General features: G+C 45.8%; 1 protein-coding gene across 1 annotated transcript in view; it reads right to left on the bottom strand.

The window, feature by feature from the left end:
* Window positions 1-7458, bottom strand: part of LOC120030826 (glycoprotein endo-alpha-1,2-mannosidase-like protein) — a 28444-nt gene extending 20986 nt beyond the window's left edge. The window contains exon 1 of the mRNA XM_038976287.1: window positions 6963-7458. Coding sequence (XP_038832215.1) covers window positions 6963-7458 — 496 coding nt within the window. The remainder of the gene's footprint in view (window positions 1-6962) is intronic.
* Between the last annotated feature and the right edge of the window lie 10625 nt (window positions 7459-18083).

Raw genomic sequence — 18083 nt, 5'->3', positions numbered from 1 at the left:
GTTTAAAGGCACAGTCAACTTAGTGTATGTAAACTTCTGACCCACTGGAATTGTGATACAGTGAATTATGAGTGAAATAATCTGTAAACAATTGTTGGAAAAATTACTTGTGTCATGCACAAAGTAATGTCCTAACTGACTTGCCAAAACTATAATTTGATAACAAGAAATGTGTGGAGTGGTTGAAAAATGAGTTTTAATGACTCCAACCTAAATGTATGTAAACTTCCGACTTCAACTGTATACTGTTATGGCTCATTTGGCATACATTGCTTGCGTTGCACATTGCTCGTGCTCTCTGTCTCCTTTATTCCAACAGGCAACCATTCTACTGTATCTTTATCCAGCATAAGTGATGCCTCATATCTGAGTGATGAAATATGCCTTCCTACATGCAGTTAATCTTTTTGCACTCTGGTTTAATCGTAAGTGTGAGTATCTTTCAGTACACACATGAAGTGACAGCTCATAAATGTCTATGTTGCAGCCAGAGGAATTGTTTCCCACACACTCATAGAGGGGAATATCAAAAACTGTTTCTGTCAAGCAGCCAGCAAGGCAGGCATGTCCACTTTGGTCACAAGCTGTGTGGAATATTTGATTGCAATTTCTAAAAAGCCATGGTCACATGTATTAAGAAGTTATGTCCGCACTATTCATTTTATTATGGGCTCCTCGCGGAGTGGAATCAGTCAAGGCTGCAAGCAGGATATTATTTGGAATTTTTTATGGTCTTTGTGCCAGTGGCTTTAATTAAATTGACTCCTTTTAACTAAGCACATTCAGTTGGCCTTTCTGTGTTCCATCTGTCACAGTGTTCGGTTTAAGGGGAAGGGAAGGGAAAGAAATGGGAAGGGACGATTATTTTCCGGATGGTGTACAATAACCAGTTCAGCCGAAGGCAGACAACATTAGCATGGCTCGATTGGCTGCCCCATCAGTCGTTTTCACACTCAACTCCAAGGCATCATCACTCCCATTTTGGTCAATACAAGTAGCTTACATTTTTCGTTGAAAACATAGGCTACTTATTTCAGACAATGTACATGCCACTTCCGGTAATGTTTTCAGTGCTGACCTTTGCAGTGGACAGTCATGGCCACTTCCTGATAAGACTTAAGGGCTCCTTTTACTGACTGATGGATTTTCAATAACTTTTTAGAGTAAAAAGGGGACTTCCTATTCGCGCGGCCTGACGTTCATCTGTTTGTATGTTCGATCTCAGTGAAATACAGATAAGCAGTAAACACATATTACTCAAGTGTTCAATTGTTCACATTCAAGATTGCTTGGAAGTAGATGTCAAGATTAACACCTTTCTAAAACTACTGTGAGAAAAGGTTTGTCACGACTTCCGCCGAAGTCGGGTCCCCTCCTTGTTCGGGCGGCGCTCGGAGTCGCCGGTCTTCTAGCCATCATCGATCCACTTTTCATTTTCCATGTGTTTTGTGTTGTTTTTCCTCACACCTGGTTTCAATTCCCTCAATCACTTGTTGTGTATTTAACCCTCTGTTCCCTCCATGTCTTTGTGTGGGATTGTTTATTGTAAGTGCTTGTGCACGTGTTTATTGGTGCGCGATGGGTTTTTGTACCCAATATCTTGTTATTTTTATGCTGTTGGTTTTGCTATTAAACTGCTCCGGCTATTACCAATTTCTGCTCTCCTGCGTCTGACTTCCCTGCCACCGGTTACGCACCCCTTACAGAATCCCACACCACCTATATGGAGTCAGCAGGAGCAGGTGCCCCTGGAATAGGGGTGGAGGAGCGCGTCCGGGAGCATGCGGCAATGCTCCACCATCTCGGCGATGCTCCACCATCTCGGCGCCACCATGGACCACGTTGTCCAAACTATGGACCGCTGGGAGAGACAGGGAGTTCCTCCAGCGCCTCCACCAGCACAACCAGGGTCTCCACTACGCGTCCCCCCTTCACCCAGTTCCAGTGGGATTCGTCTCGCTCCTTCCCAAGGGAGTATGACGGGACGGCTGCACGCTGCCAGGGTTTCCTGTTACAGCTCGACCTTTACCTTTACCTGGCAACGTCCACCCGGCTCCTTCAGGTCGTGAGAAGGTGTCCGCCCTCGTCTCACGCCTCTCTGGGAAAGCCTTGGAGTGGGCCAACGCCGTGTGGCGAGAAGGAGATGCGGCGCTGGACCATTTCGAGGATTTGTGAACGTCTCTTCCATCTGAGGCAGGGGACGAGGAGCGCCCAGGAGTTCGCCATGGATTTTCAGACCCTGGCCGCCGGCGCGGGATGGAATGATAGGGCCCTTTATCGACCACTATCGCTGCAGTTTGCGCGAGGACGTCCGTCGGGGCTTGGCCTGTAGGGACACCACCCTCACTTTCGACCAGCTGGTGGACCTGTCCATTCGGCTGGATAACCTGCTGGCTACCCGCGGACGTCAAGATTGGGTTCTATCAGTTCCATCCCCCAGCACCGCCGCTCCGGTACCGATGGAGCTGGGAGGTGCTGTGCGCAGGGAGACCGGAGGAGGTTCCGGCTCGTGCACCGTCTGTGGCCGCAGAGGTCACACTGCCGGTCGGTGCCGGGTTGGTTCCACTGGGGGTCGAGGCAGCAGGCAGGGCACTCTGGCGTCATCCCAGGTGAGCCGGCACCCTTCTCACCCAGAGCCCTCTGTTGCACACATGGTTTTGTATGTTTCTTTCCCTGAGTTTTCCCCGCATTCCCAGCATAAGGCGCTTGTCGATTCAGGCGCGGCTGGGAATTTTATAGACAGATCGTTCGCCCTTAGTTTAGGGATCCCCATTGTTCCCGTGGCTGTGCCCTTCCCCGTTCACGCCTTAGACAGTCGACCATTAGGGTCAGGGTTGATTAGGGAGGCCACCTCTCCTCTGGGTATGGTGACGCAGGGTGGTCACAAGGAGAGATTTAGTCTGTTCCTCATTGACTCTCCTGCGTTTCCCGTGGTGCTAGGCCTACCCTGGTTAGCTTGTCGTGACCCCACTGTTTCTTGGCAACAGAGGGCTCTCACGAGGTGGTCGCGAGAGTGCTCGGGGAGGTATTTAGGGGTTTCCGTTGGTGCTACTGCGGTGGAAAGTCCAGACCAGGTCTCCACCGTGCGCATTCCCCCTGAATATGCCGATTTGGCTCTCGCCTTCTCCAAAAAGAAGGTGACTCAATTACCACCCCATCGACGGGGCGATTGTGCGATAAATCCCCATCGACGGCGGCTATGGAAACACTTGTCTCCGAATCCCTGCGTCAGGGGTACATTCGGTCCTCCACTTCACCCGCCTCCTCGAGTTTATTTTTTGTGAAGAAGAAGGAGGGAGGTCTGCGCCCGTGTATTGACAACCGAGGCCTAAATCAGATCACGGTGAGGCACAGTTACCCGCTACCACTTATCGCCACGGCAATTGAGTCAATGCACGGTCCTCGCTTCTTCACCAAACTAGATCTCAGGAGTGCTTACAACCTGGTGCGTATCCGGGAGGGAGACGAGCGGAAGACGGCGTTCATTACGACCTCAGGGCATTATGAGTACCTCGTCATGCCATACGGGTTGATGAATGCTCCATCAGTCTTCCAAGCCTTTGTAGACAAGATTTTCAGGGACCTGCACGGGCAGGGTGTAGTGGTGTATATTGATGACATTCTGATATACTCCGCTACACGCGCCGAGCATGTGTCCCTGGTGCGCAAGGGTGCTTGGTCGACTGTTGGAGCATGACCTGTATGTCAAGGCTGAGAAATGCCTGTTCTTCCAGCAGTCCGTCTCCTTCCTAGGGTACCGCATTTCCACCTCGGGGGTGGAGATGGAGAGTGACTGCATTTCAGCCGTGCGTAATTGGCCAACTCCCACCACGGTAAAGGAAGTGCAGCGGTTCCTAGGGTTTGCCAATTACTACCGGAGGTTTATCTGGGGTTATGGTCAGGTAGAGGCTCCCATTACCTCACTGCTGAAGGGGGGGCCCGGTACGTTTGCAGTGGTCGGCTGAGGCGGACAGGGCTTTTGGTCACCTGAGGGCTCTGTTTACCTCGGCTCCCGTGCTGGCCCATCCGGATCCCTCTTTGGCGTTCATAGTGGAGGTGGACGCGTCCGAGGCTGGGATAGGAGCCGTGCTCTCTCAGCACTCGGGTATGCCACCGAAGCTCCGCCCCTGTGCCTTCTTCTCGAAGAAGCTCAGCCCGGCAGAGCGAAACTATGATGTGGGGGACCGGGAGCTGTTGGCTGTCGTCAAGGCTCTGAAGGCGTGGAGACATTGGCTTGAGGGGGCTAAACACCCTTTTCTCATCTGGTCTGACCACCGCTATCTGGAGTACATCCGGGCAGCGAGGAGACTGAACCCTCGCCAGGCAAGGTGGGCCATGTTTTTCACCTGTTTAGTTTTTTTCCCTTTCCTACAGACCAGGTTCCCAAAACGTGAAAGCAGACGCACTGTCTCGGGACAGTGCGTCTGCTGTATGACACAGAGGAGCGGCCCATGGATCCCACTCCCATACTCCCGGCATCCTGCCTGGTGGCGCCGGTAGTGTGGGAGCTGGACGCGGACATTGAGCAGGCGTTACGTGCAGAGCCCGCTCCCCTCCAGTGTCCCGCTGGGCGTCTGTACGTTCCATCTGCTGTCCGTGACAAGTTGATCTGTTGGGCCCACACGTCACCCTCCTCTGGTCATCCTGGGATCGGTCGGACGGTGCGCTGTTTGGTTGGGAAGTACTGGTGGCCTACCTTGGCCAAGGACGTGAGGGTTTATGTTTCCTCCTGCTCGGTGTGCGCCCAGTGCAAGGCTCCTAGGCACCTGCCCAGAGGGAAGCTACACCCCTTATCCATTCCACAGCGGCCTTGGTCGCACCTGTCGGTGGATTTTCTTACCGACCTCCCCCCCTCACAGGGAAACACCACGATCCTGGTCGTTGTGGATCGGTTCTCTTAGTCCTGCCGTCTCCTCCCTCTGCCCGGTCTCCCTACGGCCCTACAGACTGCGGAGGCCTTGTTTACGCACGTCTTCCGGCACTAAGGGGTGCCTGAGGATATAGTGTCTGATCGCGGTCCCCAGTTCACTTCGAGGGTCTGGAAGGCGTTCATGGAACGTCTGGGGGTCTCGATCAGCCTTACCTCAGGGTTTCATCCCAAGAGTAATGGGCAGGTGGAGAGAGTGAACCAGGATGTGGGCAGGTTTCTGCAGTCGTATTGCCAGGATCGGCCGGGGGAGTGGGCAGCGTTCGTGCCCTGGGCCGAGATGGCTACAAAAAAAGTATGAATGTATGTACTTGTAAGTCGCTCTGGATAAGAGCGTCTGCTAAATGACTTAAATGTAAATGTAAAATGGCTCAGAACTCGCTCTGCCACTCCTCCACTAACCTCTCCCCCTTCCAGTGCATACTAGGATACCAGCCGGTTCTGGCGCCTTTGCATCAGAATCAGACCGAGGCTCCTGCGGTGGACGACTGGTTCAGGCGCGCGGAGGAGACATGGGACGCCGCCCATGTTCACCTCCAGCGGGCCGTGCTGCGCCAGAAAGCCAGCGCAGACCGTCACCACAGTGAGACCGGGTCTGGCTATCGACCCGGAACCTCCTCCTCCGCCTGCCCTGCCAGAAGCTGGGTCCGCGGTTTGTGGGGCCATTTAAAGTCCTGAGGAGAGTGAACAAGGTTTGTTATAGGTTACAGCTTCCCCCTGATTACTGTATTAACCCCTCGTTCCATGTGTCTCTCCTCAGGCCGGTGGTGGATGGCCCGCTCCAGGAGTCTGAGGTGCGGGAGGTTCCTCCGCCCCCTCTGGACATCGAGGGGGTCCCGGCATACTCCGTTCGCTCTATCCTGGATTCGAGGCGTCGGGCGAGGGGCCTCCAGTACCTCGTGGAGTGGGAGGGGTACGGTCCGGAGGAGAGATGCTGGGTTCCGGTGGAGGACGTGTTGGACCCTTCAATGCTGCGGGAGTTTCACTATCTCTGTCCGGATCGCCCTGCGCATCGCCCTCCGGGTTGTCCCCGAGGCCGGCGTCGTCAAGGGGGGGGTACTGTCACGACTTCCGCCGAAGTCGGGTCCTCTCCTTGTTCGGGCAGCGCTCGGCGGTCGGCGTCGCCGGTCTTCTAGCCATCATCGATCCACTTTTCATTTTCCATGTGTTTTGTCTTGTTTTTCCTCACACCTGGTTTCAATTCCCTGAATCACTTGTTGTGTATTTAACCCTCTGTTCCCCCCATGTTTTTGTGTGGGATTGTTTATTCTAAGTGCTTGTGCACATGTTTATTGGTGCGCGACGGGTTTTTGTACCCAATATCTTGTTATTTTTATGCCGTTGGTTTTGCTATTAAACTGCTCCAGCTATTACCAAGTTCTGCTCTCCTGCGTCTGACTTCCCTGCCACCGGTTACGCACCCCTTACAAGGCTGCCACACAGCTTGTGACGGACATGGCTTGATCAATTAGCTGCATGCATACTGTATGTCTGTGCCAGTGGCCTGCTGTGCTGGCTGCTTGACAGAAACCGTTTTTGATATTCCCCTCTATCAGGGTGTGGACAATAATTTCTCTGGCTGCAACATATACATTTATGAGCTGTCACTTCATGCGTGTCCTGAAAGATACGCACCATTACGATTAAAAAAAGGGGTCTAAAGAGTCACTGCATGTAAGAAGGCATATTTCATCACTCAGACATAAGGCATCACTTATTCTGTCTAAGGATATAGTAGAATGGTTGTCTGTTGGAATAAGGGAGACAGACAGCACGAGCAATATGCAACACAAGCAATGGATTCAAATGAGCCATAACAGTATACATCTGGCAGAATATATAGCCTATATGCATCAAAGTTAGTCATTCAAATCTTTGGCCCATATATATCCTATTGTAGCTGTGCTCAAAGTTGAACCAAATGTTAAAACTTTAAAGTTAACTGGACAGGCAGTGCAGCAACACAACTAATACGAATGTTAAAACTTGTTTGTATGTTTCAGTATAGAATAACCACTGCACCTTTGCACTCTACCTGCAGCAGCCGCTCCAATCTGCTCCATGTGGGACTCCAATACATCCGGATCTCTCGAGCTGTACGGACCGAGATCAGGGTAGAAACTGGAGCCGATGTCCTCCGGCGGCATATGCCTCCCTTTCGGGTAACTGGCGGCGATTTTGGGGTCCCAATGTGGCACGAGGACATGGTCCCAGTGCATGTATTTCCCATCCATCGACGGGTTCCCGTACCACACGCTGTAGAATATGTGGACGTCGTAAAATATGGTTCCTTCAGGTCCCGAATTTGATAAAACGACTTTGGCGCGCACCTGCCCCGGGGAGGAGACGACGTCTTGGGACACCGAGCGCCGGTCCATCCTTCCTCCAATCATCGGCAGGAGGCCCAACCCCGGGGCCAGGTCTGAGAACCCATCGCTGGGCTTCAGAGTTCTCAAACCCATCATGGTTCCAAAAATGAAGAGTGTAAATAAAAACAGAGCTATGCACGCTTTCTTACGCAGCCTGGCCATTGCGGATAGATTGTCTCTCAGATGTGATTCCTGCTGGAGTGAACCGGGGGTTCGTGGTCGGCTGAAGTCAGCGATGTGGATAAGACTTGCTTTTCTCCAAACGTCGTATAGCCTATAGGCAGTATACTATAACAGTTAGCCTATCTTACAAGTTCACCTACTACACTCTGGAAAAGTATACAATGCAGGCCTTCATATAGACTATTCATAAATGCAGTCGCTGTCGGAACGCAGAAAATGTATAACTTTATGACGAATAGCCTAATAACTATTAGCCTACATGATTGCGGACGAAGCCTAGTGGTCGCGTTGCATGACGCAGTGGAATCTGGCATTGCATTTAGATCTCAGTGATGTGAAATTATTTGTCCCTTTATCAGGTTCTCAAGCGGCGTCAACTTGTTCAATTCAACCAGTTAACAGAACATCGTTGTCTTAAGGAGCCCACTTTACCTTGTTGTAGTGGAGAATGTGAAATAAGGATACATGGCACATTTTGATTAGTTTTCCCCAATTGCAATGGTGAAGGCTATACCACCATCTGATTATATGCGCTCTTGGAGAAAATGTGCACATTTCGAGTTAAGAATAGCCTCCATGTCAAGTGATCAAATCTCTCTGATATCTTTCTATCGTCTATAGGCTACAGTCAGACGTTGGCTCCTGATGGCTGAATTGTCGTCACTCTGTTACACTATTTCGCTTTTCGCTGCTACGCTATTTCGCTGCTGGCTCGATGTATCGCCTACCTAATGCTTTACATTAGGCTCGGAAGTAAACCCACGTAGTGACAGCAACGAAAACGTTCTAAATTCAATGCAACAAGATCCTGGACGTGCACACTCCGTGGTCGCTGTCCATGGTAGCAATACGCCATCAGCGATGGCTGCTTTTTACCGTCCATGTTTTGCTACATGGAGGCGGAGCTTTGGCCGGGCTGGTGTTATACTGAGATTTGTTTTACATTATGTTTGGCGCAAGGGGACTGATGGATGGCAACTATAGGCTATGCATGTACCTATACAAAGTAGGATATTGGAGCCTTATTGATGATCATAATAGACTGTAAGTTACATACACAATAAGGCCAGAGTTGCAAAGTTGCAGTGTAGCCTACAGGATGAACCTACAGGATGAACATGCTGTCAAATGAACAATGAAGCCATATAGACTCCAGTCTTTAACTCATAACTTATACTTAATGCCTTCTTCCTTTCCAATGAGGTGGTCATCGGTGAAAGTGGTATTGCCTTAACCCATAACAGTCTAAGCCCTGTCTAAGCCAGGGGTCTACTAAGCTAATTTGAAATTTTTTAAGGTCATACCAAGGACAATTTTGCTATTTGATTTTGAATTTTAAGACCCCTTGAAGTATAACAAAAATATATTTTAAAAATTATTTGATGCAAAAGTATTTTTGGCCTAACTTCTATTAGACCATATAAACGCATTGCATAACATATTCACTACACGGGACAACAGCGAGTCCCAAAAAAACATCTAGAGGAAGTTCGTTCTGAAGTGTCTGTCCTATATCTGAGAAATATATAAGAATGATCAGGAAACTTATATATATATATATATATATATATATATATATATACACACTACTGTTCAAAGGTTTGGGGTCACTTAGAAATGTCCTTGTTTTTGAAAGAAAAGCACATTTTTTGTCCATTAAAATAACATCAAATTGATCAGAACTACAGTGTAAACATTGTTAATGTTGCAAATGACTATAGTAGCTGGAAACGGCTGATTTGTAATGGAATATCTACATAGGCGTACAGAGGCCCATTATCAGCAACCATCACTCCTGTGTTCCAATGGCACGTTGTGTCAGCTAATCCTAGTTTATCATTTTAGAAGGTTAATTGATTATTAGAAAACCCTTTTGCAATTATGTTAGCACAGCTGAAAACTGTTGTGCTGAATAAAGAAGCAATAAAACTGGCCTTCTTAAGACTACTTGAGTATCTGGAGCAGATACATTAAATAGTACCCGCAAAACACCAGTCTCAACGTCAACAGTGAAGAGGCGAATCCGGAATGCTGGTCTTCTAGGCAGAGTTGCAAAGAAAAAGCCATATCTCAGATTGGCCAATAAAAAGGAAATATTAAGATGGGCAAAAGAACACATACACTGGACAGAGGAACTCTGCATCCCGGAGTTGCCTCTTCACTGTTGACATTGAGACTGGTGTTTTGCGGGTACTATTTAATGAAGCTGCCAGTTGAGGACTTGTGAGGTGTCTGTTTCTCAAACTAGACACTCTAATGTACTTGTCCTCTTGCTACGTTGTGCACCGGGGCCTCCCACTCCTCTTTCTATTCTGGTTAGTGCCAGTTTGCGCTGTTCTGTGAAGGGAGTAGTACACAGCGTTGTACGAGATCTTCAGTTTCTTGCCAATTTCTCGCACGGAATAGCCTTCATTTCTCAGAACAAGAATAGACTGACGAGTTTCAGAAGACAGTTCTTTGTTTCCGGCCATTTTGAGCCTGTAATCGAACCCACAAATGCTGATGCCTCAGATACTCAACTAGTCAAAGAAGGCCAGTTTTATTGCTTCTTTAATCAGAACAACAGCTTTCAGCTGTGCTAACATAAATATAAGGGCACAAGGCGAGACCCCGATGCAGACACGGGAGGCAGATGGTTTGAGTCTTTGATATTTATTATATCCAAAAGGGGTAGGCAAGAGAATGGTCGTGGACAGGCAAAAAGTCAAAACCAGTTCAGAGTCCTGGAGGTACAGTGTGGCAGGCAGGCTTGAGGTCAGGGCAGGCAGAATTGTCAGGCAGGTGGGTACAGAGTCCAGAAAACAGGCAAGGGTCAAAACCGGGAGGACTAGTAAAAGAGAATAGAAAAGGCAGGCGCACAGTAAAAACACACAGGTTGACTTGTATGTACAAGACGAACTGGCACAGAGAGACAGGAAACACGGGGATATATACACCAGGGATAACAAGCGACACCTGGAGGGGGTGGAGACAATAACAAGGACAGGTGAAACTGATCAGGGTGTGACAATAATTGCAAAAGGGTTTTCTAATGATCAATTAGCCTTTTAAAATGATCAACTTGGATTAGCTAACACAACGTGCCATTGGAACACAGGCGAGATGGTTGCTGATAATGTGCCTCTGTACGCCTATGTAGATATTCCATTAAAAATCAGCTGTTTCAAGCTACAATAGTAATTTACAACATTAACAATGTCTGCACTGTATTTCTGATCAATTTGATGTTATTTTAATGGACAAAAAATTTGCTTTTCTTTCAAGAACAAGGACATTTCTAAGTGGCCCTAAACTTTTAGTGTGTAGTGTATATATTTTTTACATGTATTTAACCACTTATTTTTTTGCCACTAAACAGACTCCATATATACTTCCACACATTTTTTTAACTGGTACCGGGAACCTTCAGATTAGTCTTGTGAGGCCTGTGGGCATAGTTTGTATGCCAAACCGTTCGGACTGTACAGGTGATTTTGTGAGAAGACCAATTTTTTGGGGATGTCTCATGGTCTGACAAACATAGCACTAGCTCTGCCACCTTTCACCACAGATGCAGAATTGCGACATCAGCAGATGTGGTGGATTGAGGCGCATCCAATGCAAAAAATATATACATCTCTACCTTAAAATGACATATTTTTATGGGGATATTTTTATTATGCTAATTCGATTTCCACAGGGGCGCGGACATCGACTCTCACTCACTCACACACTCACACACAGACAGTATGAACTCATTAGCTCATTGGCATATTTCTAACCTTCGTGAAAGGGGAAATAGCTCCAGGGTGTCTGTCACATCGTTTCAACATCCTCATCAGCAGCCGTACGTCTACCTACATGAGTACAACGGATGAACCGCAGCGCAGCGTCAGTACATCGGGTGTCAAATAAGGGCACATAAGAGTAGGCATAGGAAACAAGGGCTGTTGATAACTCATAGGGACTGATGCTTGTTTGTTTGCTTTTGTTCATTGGTTTGCAAAACTTCAAAAGCATCATCAAATCAAATCAATAATCAAATCAAATAGTTTTTGTCACATGCGCCAAATACAACAGGTGTAGGTAGACCATACAGGGAAATGCTTACAATCCCTTAACCAACAATGCAGTTTTAAGAAAAAAAACAGAAAAATAAGGAAAAAAAGTAACAAATAATTAAAGAGCAGCAGTAAAATAACAATAGCGAGGCAATATACAGGGGGTACCGGTACAGAGTCAATGTACGGGGGCACCGGTTAGTCAAGGTAATTGAGGTAATATGTACATGTAGGTAGAGTTATTAAAGTGACTATGCATAGATGATAACAACAGAGACTAGCAGGGGGGGGGAATGCAAATAGTCTGGGTAGCCATTTGATTAGATGTTCAGTATTATTGTTTGGGGATAGAAGCTGTTTAGAAGCCTCTTGGACCTAGACTTGGTGCTCCGGTACCGCTTGCCGTGCGGTAGCAGAGAGAACAGTCTATGACTAGGGTGGCTGGAGTCTTTGACAATGTTTAGGGCCTTCCTCTGACACCGTCTGGTATAGAGGTCCTGGGTGGCAGGAAGCTTGGCCCCAGTGATGTACTGGGCCGTACACAACTTGACTTTCCTGAACTATTTGTGTGTGGATATTGTAAAAAAGCAGATTTAGGACTACTGTATTATACTGCATAAAGCCAGCAGTAGAACATTTTTATATGACTATTGTGTTTATTAAGTAAGCTACGGGGGTTCAAAAAGGGTTCTTCAAAGGGGGGCAGCCGAAGAACATTTAGGTTTTATATAACACCTTTTTCTCCTAGAGTGTAATCTCTTGTGGGAGAATTTTACTTCTGGGTAACCAAGATTAGAACACAATCATTTCGCTACACCCGCAATAACATCTGCTAAATATGTGTATGCAACCAATAACGTTTGATTTGACTTGGTTTTGAGAAACAGGTATTCTGTCACATGTAGTGAGATTCCATAGATAGACATTACATAGATGCAACTAGTTTAAATAATTATGTGAGTCTTGTCGTTCCAAAGAGACCAACCTGTTGATGCCAGGATGGTTTTGACGTAATCTGGGTGGTGAATATTAAGGAAGGACACAAATGGCCCAAACCACATTTGAAATGCAAAGGGGTACGACTCTGATTACTGAGTGCATGGCATTCTTTCAGTCTCCATCCTCCCCGAATGAATCTCATCAAGCATCATAGTAGGGTATTCCTTCAAAGTGCATCTGATCATTTTGGAAAGTCAAACCTGCACACTGTTTTCGTTTTAATGGTAGGGGGCGGCCTACTGTATAACCAACGTGTATTGTGTGGTCATTAGCATATTATCTCAACAATTCCACATGGCAAACCTTATCTGTATTGTGGAAGAACTACACTGGCCTCTAGTGGTAGATTCTATTTGGCTCACTGTGCGTCATTAGCATGAACATCCAGCATAGTATGCTCAACTCTAAAAATTCTAAAACAACTCAAGGACGAAATCTTCCCTCTCCTTTATACCGGGGCATTTTAATGGGAGAATTGTGAATGGATCTTTTCCTCTTTTTAACTATGTCTTGGTAGGCCTGTGTATGTGTACGTTCACAACTACAAATACCTAGGCATCTGGTTCAACTGTAAACTCTCCTTCCAGACTCATATTAAGCATCTCCAATCCAAAATTAAATCTAGAGTTGGCTTCCTATTTCGTAACAACGTCTCCTTCACTCATGCTGATAAACATCGTAAAACGGACTATCCTACCGATCCTTGACTTCGGCGATGTCATTTACAAAATAACCTCCAACACTCTACTCAGCAAATTGGATGTAGTCTATCACAGTGCCATCCGTTTTGTCACCAAAGCCCCATATTACTACCCCGAACTGCAACCTGTATGCTCTCGTTGGCTGGCCCTCGCTTCATATTTCGTCGCAGAAACCACTGGCCCCAGGTCATCTACAAGTCTTTGCTAGGTAAAGCCCCGCCTTATCTCAGCTCACTGGTCACCATAGCAACACCCACCCGTAGCACGCGCTCCAGCAGGTATATTTCCTTGGTCATCCCCAAAGCCAACTCCTCATTTGGCCGCCTTTCCTTCGAGTTCTCTGCTGCCAATGACTGTATGAATTGCAAAAATCACTGAAGCTGGAGACTTTTATCTCCCTCACTAACTTTAAGCATCAGCTGTCAGAGCAGTTTACCGATCACTGCACCTGTACACAGCCCATCTGTAAATAGTCCACCCAACTACCTCATCCCTATATTGTTATCTATTTTTGCTCTTTTGCACCCCAGTATCTCTACTTGCACATCATCATCTGCACATCTATCACTCCAGTGTTAATGCTATATTGTAATTATTTTGCCACTATGGCCTATTTATTGCCTTACCTCCCTAATCTTACTACATTTGCACACACTGTATATAGATTTTTCTATTGTGTTATTGACTGTACGTTTGTTTATCCCATGTGTAACTCTGTGTTGTTGTTTGTGTCGACACTGCTTTGCTTTATCTTGGCCAGGTCGCAGTTGTAAATGAGAACTTGTTCTCAACTGGCCTACCTGGATAAATAAATAAACAAATAAAAGTTTGGCTTTGTCAGTAGCCTACACCAGGGTGTTCCTTGATGGTTCTGCATATCGTTGTAGCCTATTTGTTCAGGTTTTCTCATCAATCTATGTGAATGTGCTAGAAACCTGCATATGTGTATTTGGTGGGAAGGGCATGGTTAAGACTGAAATCAGGATAGCACCTTTTCAACTTCAGTTGATATATAAAATACACAATAATGCAACTATGTCTTCATACTCTTGATGTAGAAGTAGAAATACACAATAATGCAACTATGTCTTCATACTCTTGATGTAGATGTAGGAATACACAATAATTGTAACGGTGGTCCTCCTCCTCTTCAACCGAAAAGGAGGAGTAGTGAGGGAACCAAGGCGCAGCGGGTTGTGAACACATAATTTATTTAAAGACAAGACGAAAAAACACGAACTTCACTATAACTAACAAAACAACAAACGGAGTAGACAGACCTGGACGACGAACTTACATTAAACACGAAGAGGGAAAATAGACTACACAAAATGACGATGTACAAAAACAAACCGAACAGTCCCGTATGGTGCGACAAACACTGACACAGGAGACAACCACCCACAACGAACACTGTGAAACAACCTACCTAAATATGACTCTCAATTAGAGGAAACGCCAAACACCTGCCTCTAATTGAGAGCCATACCAGGCAACCCTTAAACCAACATAGAAACAGAAAACATAGAATGCCCACCCAAACTCACGTCCTGACCAACTAACACATACAACAAACTAACAGAAATAGGTCAGGAACGTGACAATAATGCAACTATGTCTTCATACTCTTGATGTAGATGTAGGAATAATGCCTTTGTGTCTTATTTATATATACACTACATGTATATTTATATATACACTACATGGCCAAAAGTATGTGGAGACCCTTTTAAATAGTGGATTCAGATATTTCAGCCACACTTGTTGCTGACTACCGAGTTCCAAACTGCCTCTGTAAGCAACTGTTTGTCAGGAGCTTCACAACGGTTTTCCATGGCCGAGCAGCCACACACAAGCCTAAGATCACCATGTGCAATGCCAAGCATTGGCTGGAGTGTTGTAAAGTTCGCTACCATTGGACTCTGGAGTGATGAATCACACTTCACCATCTGGCAGTCCAACTGCCAAATCTGGGTTTGGCAGATGCCAGGAGAACGCTACCTGCCCCACTGCATCGTGCCAACTGTAAAGATTGGTGGAGGATGAATAATGGTATGTTTTTCATGGTTCGGGCTAGGCCCCTTAGTTCCAGTGAAAGGAAATCTTAACGCTACATCATACAATTACATTCTAGACGATTCTGTGCTTCTAACTTTGTGGCAACAGTTTGGGGAAGGGCCTTTCCTGTTTCAGCATGACAATGTCCCGTGCACAAAGCGAGGTCCACACAGAAATGGTTTGTCAAGATCAGTGTGGAAGAACTTGACTGGCCTGCACAGAGCCCTGACCCCTGACTTGACTGTCCACATGCTTTTGTCCATGTGTATTTTTTTTTATCCATAAGGGATAGCAAAAGCATTTGATGAAACACTGTCGTATATGCCTATAAATGATGGTCATCATTTTTTGGGGGGCGGTGCATATTATGTTTGACCATATTGGTAAATGACGGAATGTCTTATCCTTGGTTCGAAATAGTAAATCATTATTTTTGCAGATGGCGTTGAGGTTTCCACTGTAATTGACAACACCATTGGCAGTTGTCTGCATTCCCCTAGTAGTTTTAGGCTGCATTACACAGGCAGCCCAATTCTGACCTTTTTCAACTAATAGTATTTTGGCCTATCAGATCAGATTTTTTGCAAATGATTAGGCAAAAGATCAGAATTGGTCTGCCTGTGTAAACGCAGCTTTAGTTGAGCAACAGGTTGTGAACCAGTTCAATGTGTGGAGCTTATGTGCAACTGTGCTATTTATGAACGCTTACTGATGTGTGGAACCTTATACAGCCGTTTGTTTACAGTAGAGATTTAACATAAGCACTTTGTAGCCTATAGCTTAAAATGCATTTTTTTCGTGTTTTGTTTTTAGAATTAAAACTTTGCAGAAATGACGGTGTCCCCTTACTCCCACTGGAAGCAATTGCCATTGTTCTCTTCAACTACATTTTATTAATCAATTCGTAAGTGTATGACGCAACCTAATCAAGCTATACAATTATTTCGAACAGGAAACAGCAGGTTGTACAATAAACAAGACAACTAAGTTTATATGGATGACATAGGACCTACTGCCAACTAGAATTAAAGTTATGAACAGAACCATCCATATATGGCTCATGGGCTATTAACCAATGAAGATAACGATTGATGGCGTTCTCTGTATCCAGGGGCGCCGCCAGAGATTTTGGGCCCCATGAAAAGATATCACATTGGGCCCCACCACCACAGGCCACACCAACCCTGCGCGGTTTCTGTAACCACACACCTCCAGAACCCAATCGACCCATTCAAACCTTTAAATATCTCTACCTTTGCAGGCTTGCAACTCTCTTGTAGCCCAATATTTACTGTACCTTATTAACTGACAGTGAGCTGTGAAAATATAACACTGTGCAGACATGCATGCAACATTCTGCATACAGTGGTATTCACTATTTGATGCAAGACTGATACCCTCTATAAGAAATGTGCTAAAGGCCATCTTTTACATTCTAAATGTAATTTTAATGGAAAATTCTCTTAACATTAATGAATAACTTAAAATAAATATAACTTAAATATACATTAACTTCTTCAATTAAAATAAAGTAACATTATCATCTATATAATTATATAACAAACAAAATAATAAAATCAGCAGCAGATTTTTCAATTAAGTATACAAACCAACTAGAAAATAAGCAGCTGTAAAAGTGGAAATTGAAAATGGAAAACAAAATGGAAATGGAAATGATAAGGCCTGATGGTGGCGCTAGAGGAAAGGTCAAGAGGTCACCAAATCAATAGGTTTCTTCCACTTGGGGTCTTGATTGTGCACAACAAATGTTATGGCAATCCAGCCATTACTTTGAGATATATCTTGTTCTCAGTCTGTTCTCAGTCTTGTTCTCAGCCTGTGGGCATCATGTGTGTAGTGATCCAATATCCATAGCCATGCCATTTAACAGTTATCACTGGCCCTTGCTCAGCCTTACTCACCAAGGGCCCAGCGCCAGAGCCTTCTTGCCAGCAAAGTCACTGATCAAGTCTTTGAAGTCCAGCTTTCTAGCTAACTGACTTTCAATGGCAAGACTGCAAAGCCTGTCATGGGACATAGTGGACCTCAAATAGTTTTTTATAAGTTTTAGCTTACTGAAAGCTCTCTCACCACCAGCAACAGTCACAGACAGTGTGTAAAATATACATAAAGCAATGCACAATTCTCCAAAAATGCTTTGCAGCTGCATCTTACAAATTGCATTCAGGAGACCAAGATGGGACAAGTTAGGGGGGAAGTAGCAGCATATACAGTGTTCAGGTGTCTTACTTCATTTTGAAACTCCGGTGTAAGATCTCTGGAATGCTTCATGATCAGTGGTTGGCACACAGAAGGGACTTTATCCTCACTAATCTGCACAACTTTCAAAACAGCAGAAAATGATCCTACAATTTTTGCAGTGGTGTGGAACTTAGTGTCCACACCACTGCGATAGGATGTTGTCCATAGCAGTAAAAAACACTGTGTTTCGAAACACCGTAGCTGCACTGTCCTGAGCTGTCTCCTCTTGAGAGGTCTCATCGTGGAATCTCTTCCTTTTCCTCTAGAGGCTGTGTTCCTTGCTAAATTGAGGTGCAACCCTCATTTGCATAGCAATCAGTGTTGCCTCAGACAGGAGAGACTCCCATCCATCTCTAAGAGGCTCTCTGGATGTTTACTTTTTGCCAAAAACAAGAAAAGAAAAAGAAACCGTTAGTTTTATTAGTATGGCGCCCCTGTCTGTGTCATCCACGCATTGGTTTTGGTTCCTAATTCCAGTCTTTCGGTAAGGGAATACACAAACCATTGGCCTACATAAGAAAAATCTCTTAGGTCCAGTAGTCAA

This window comes from Salvelinus namaycush, chromosome 37 (assembly GCF_016432855.1).
Source record: "Salvelinus namaycush isolate Seneca chromosome 37, SaNama_1.0, whole genome shotgun sequence".
Lineage (NCBI taxonomy): Eukaryota > Metazoa > Chordata > Actinopteri > Salmoniformes > Salmonidae > Salvelinus > Salvelinus namaycush.
The sequence above is the reverse complement of the archived record's forward strand: the minus strand, read 5'-3'. Positions and strand labels throughout refer to the sequence as shown.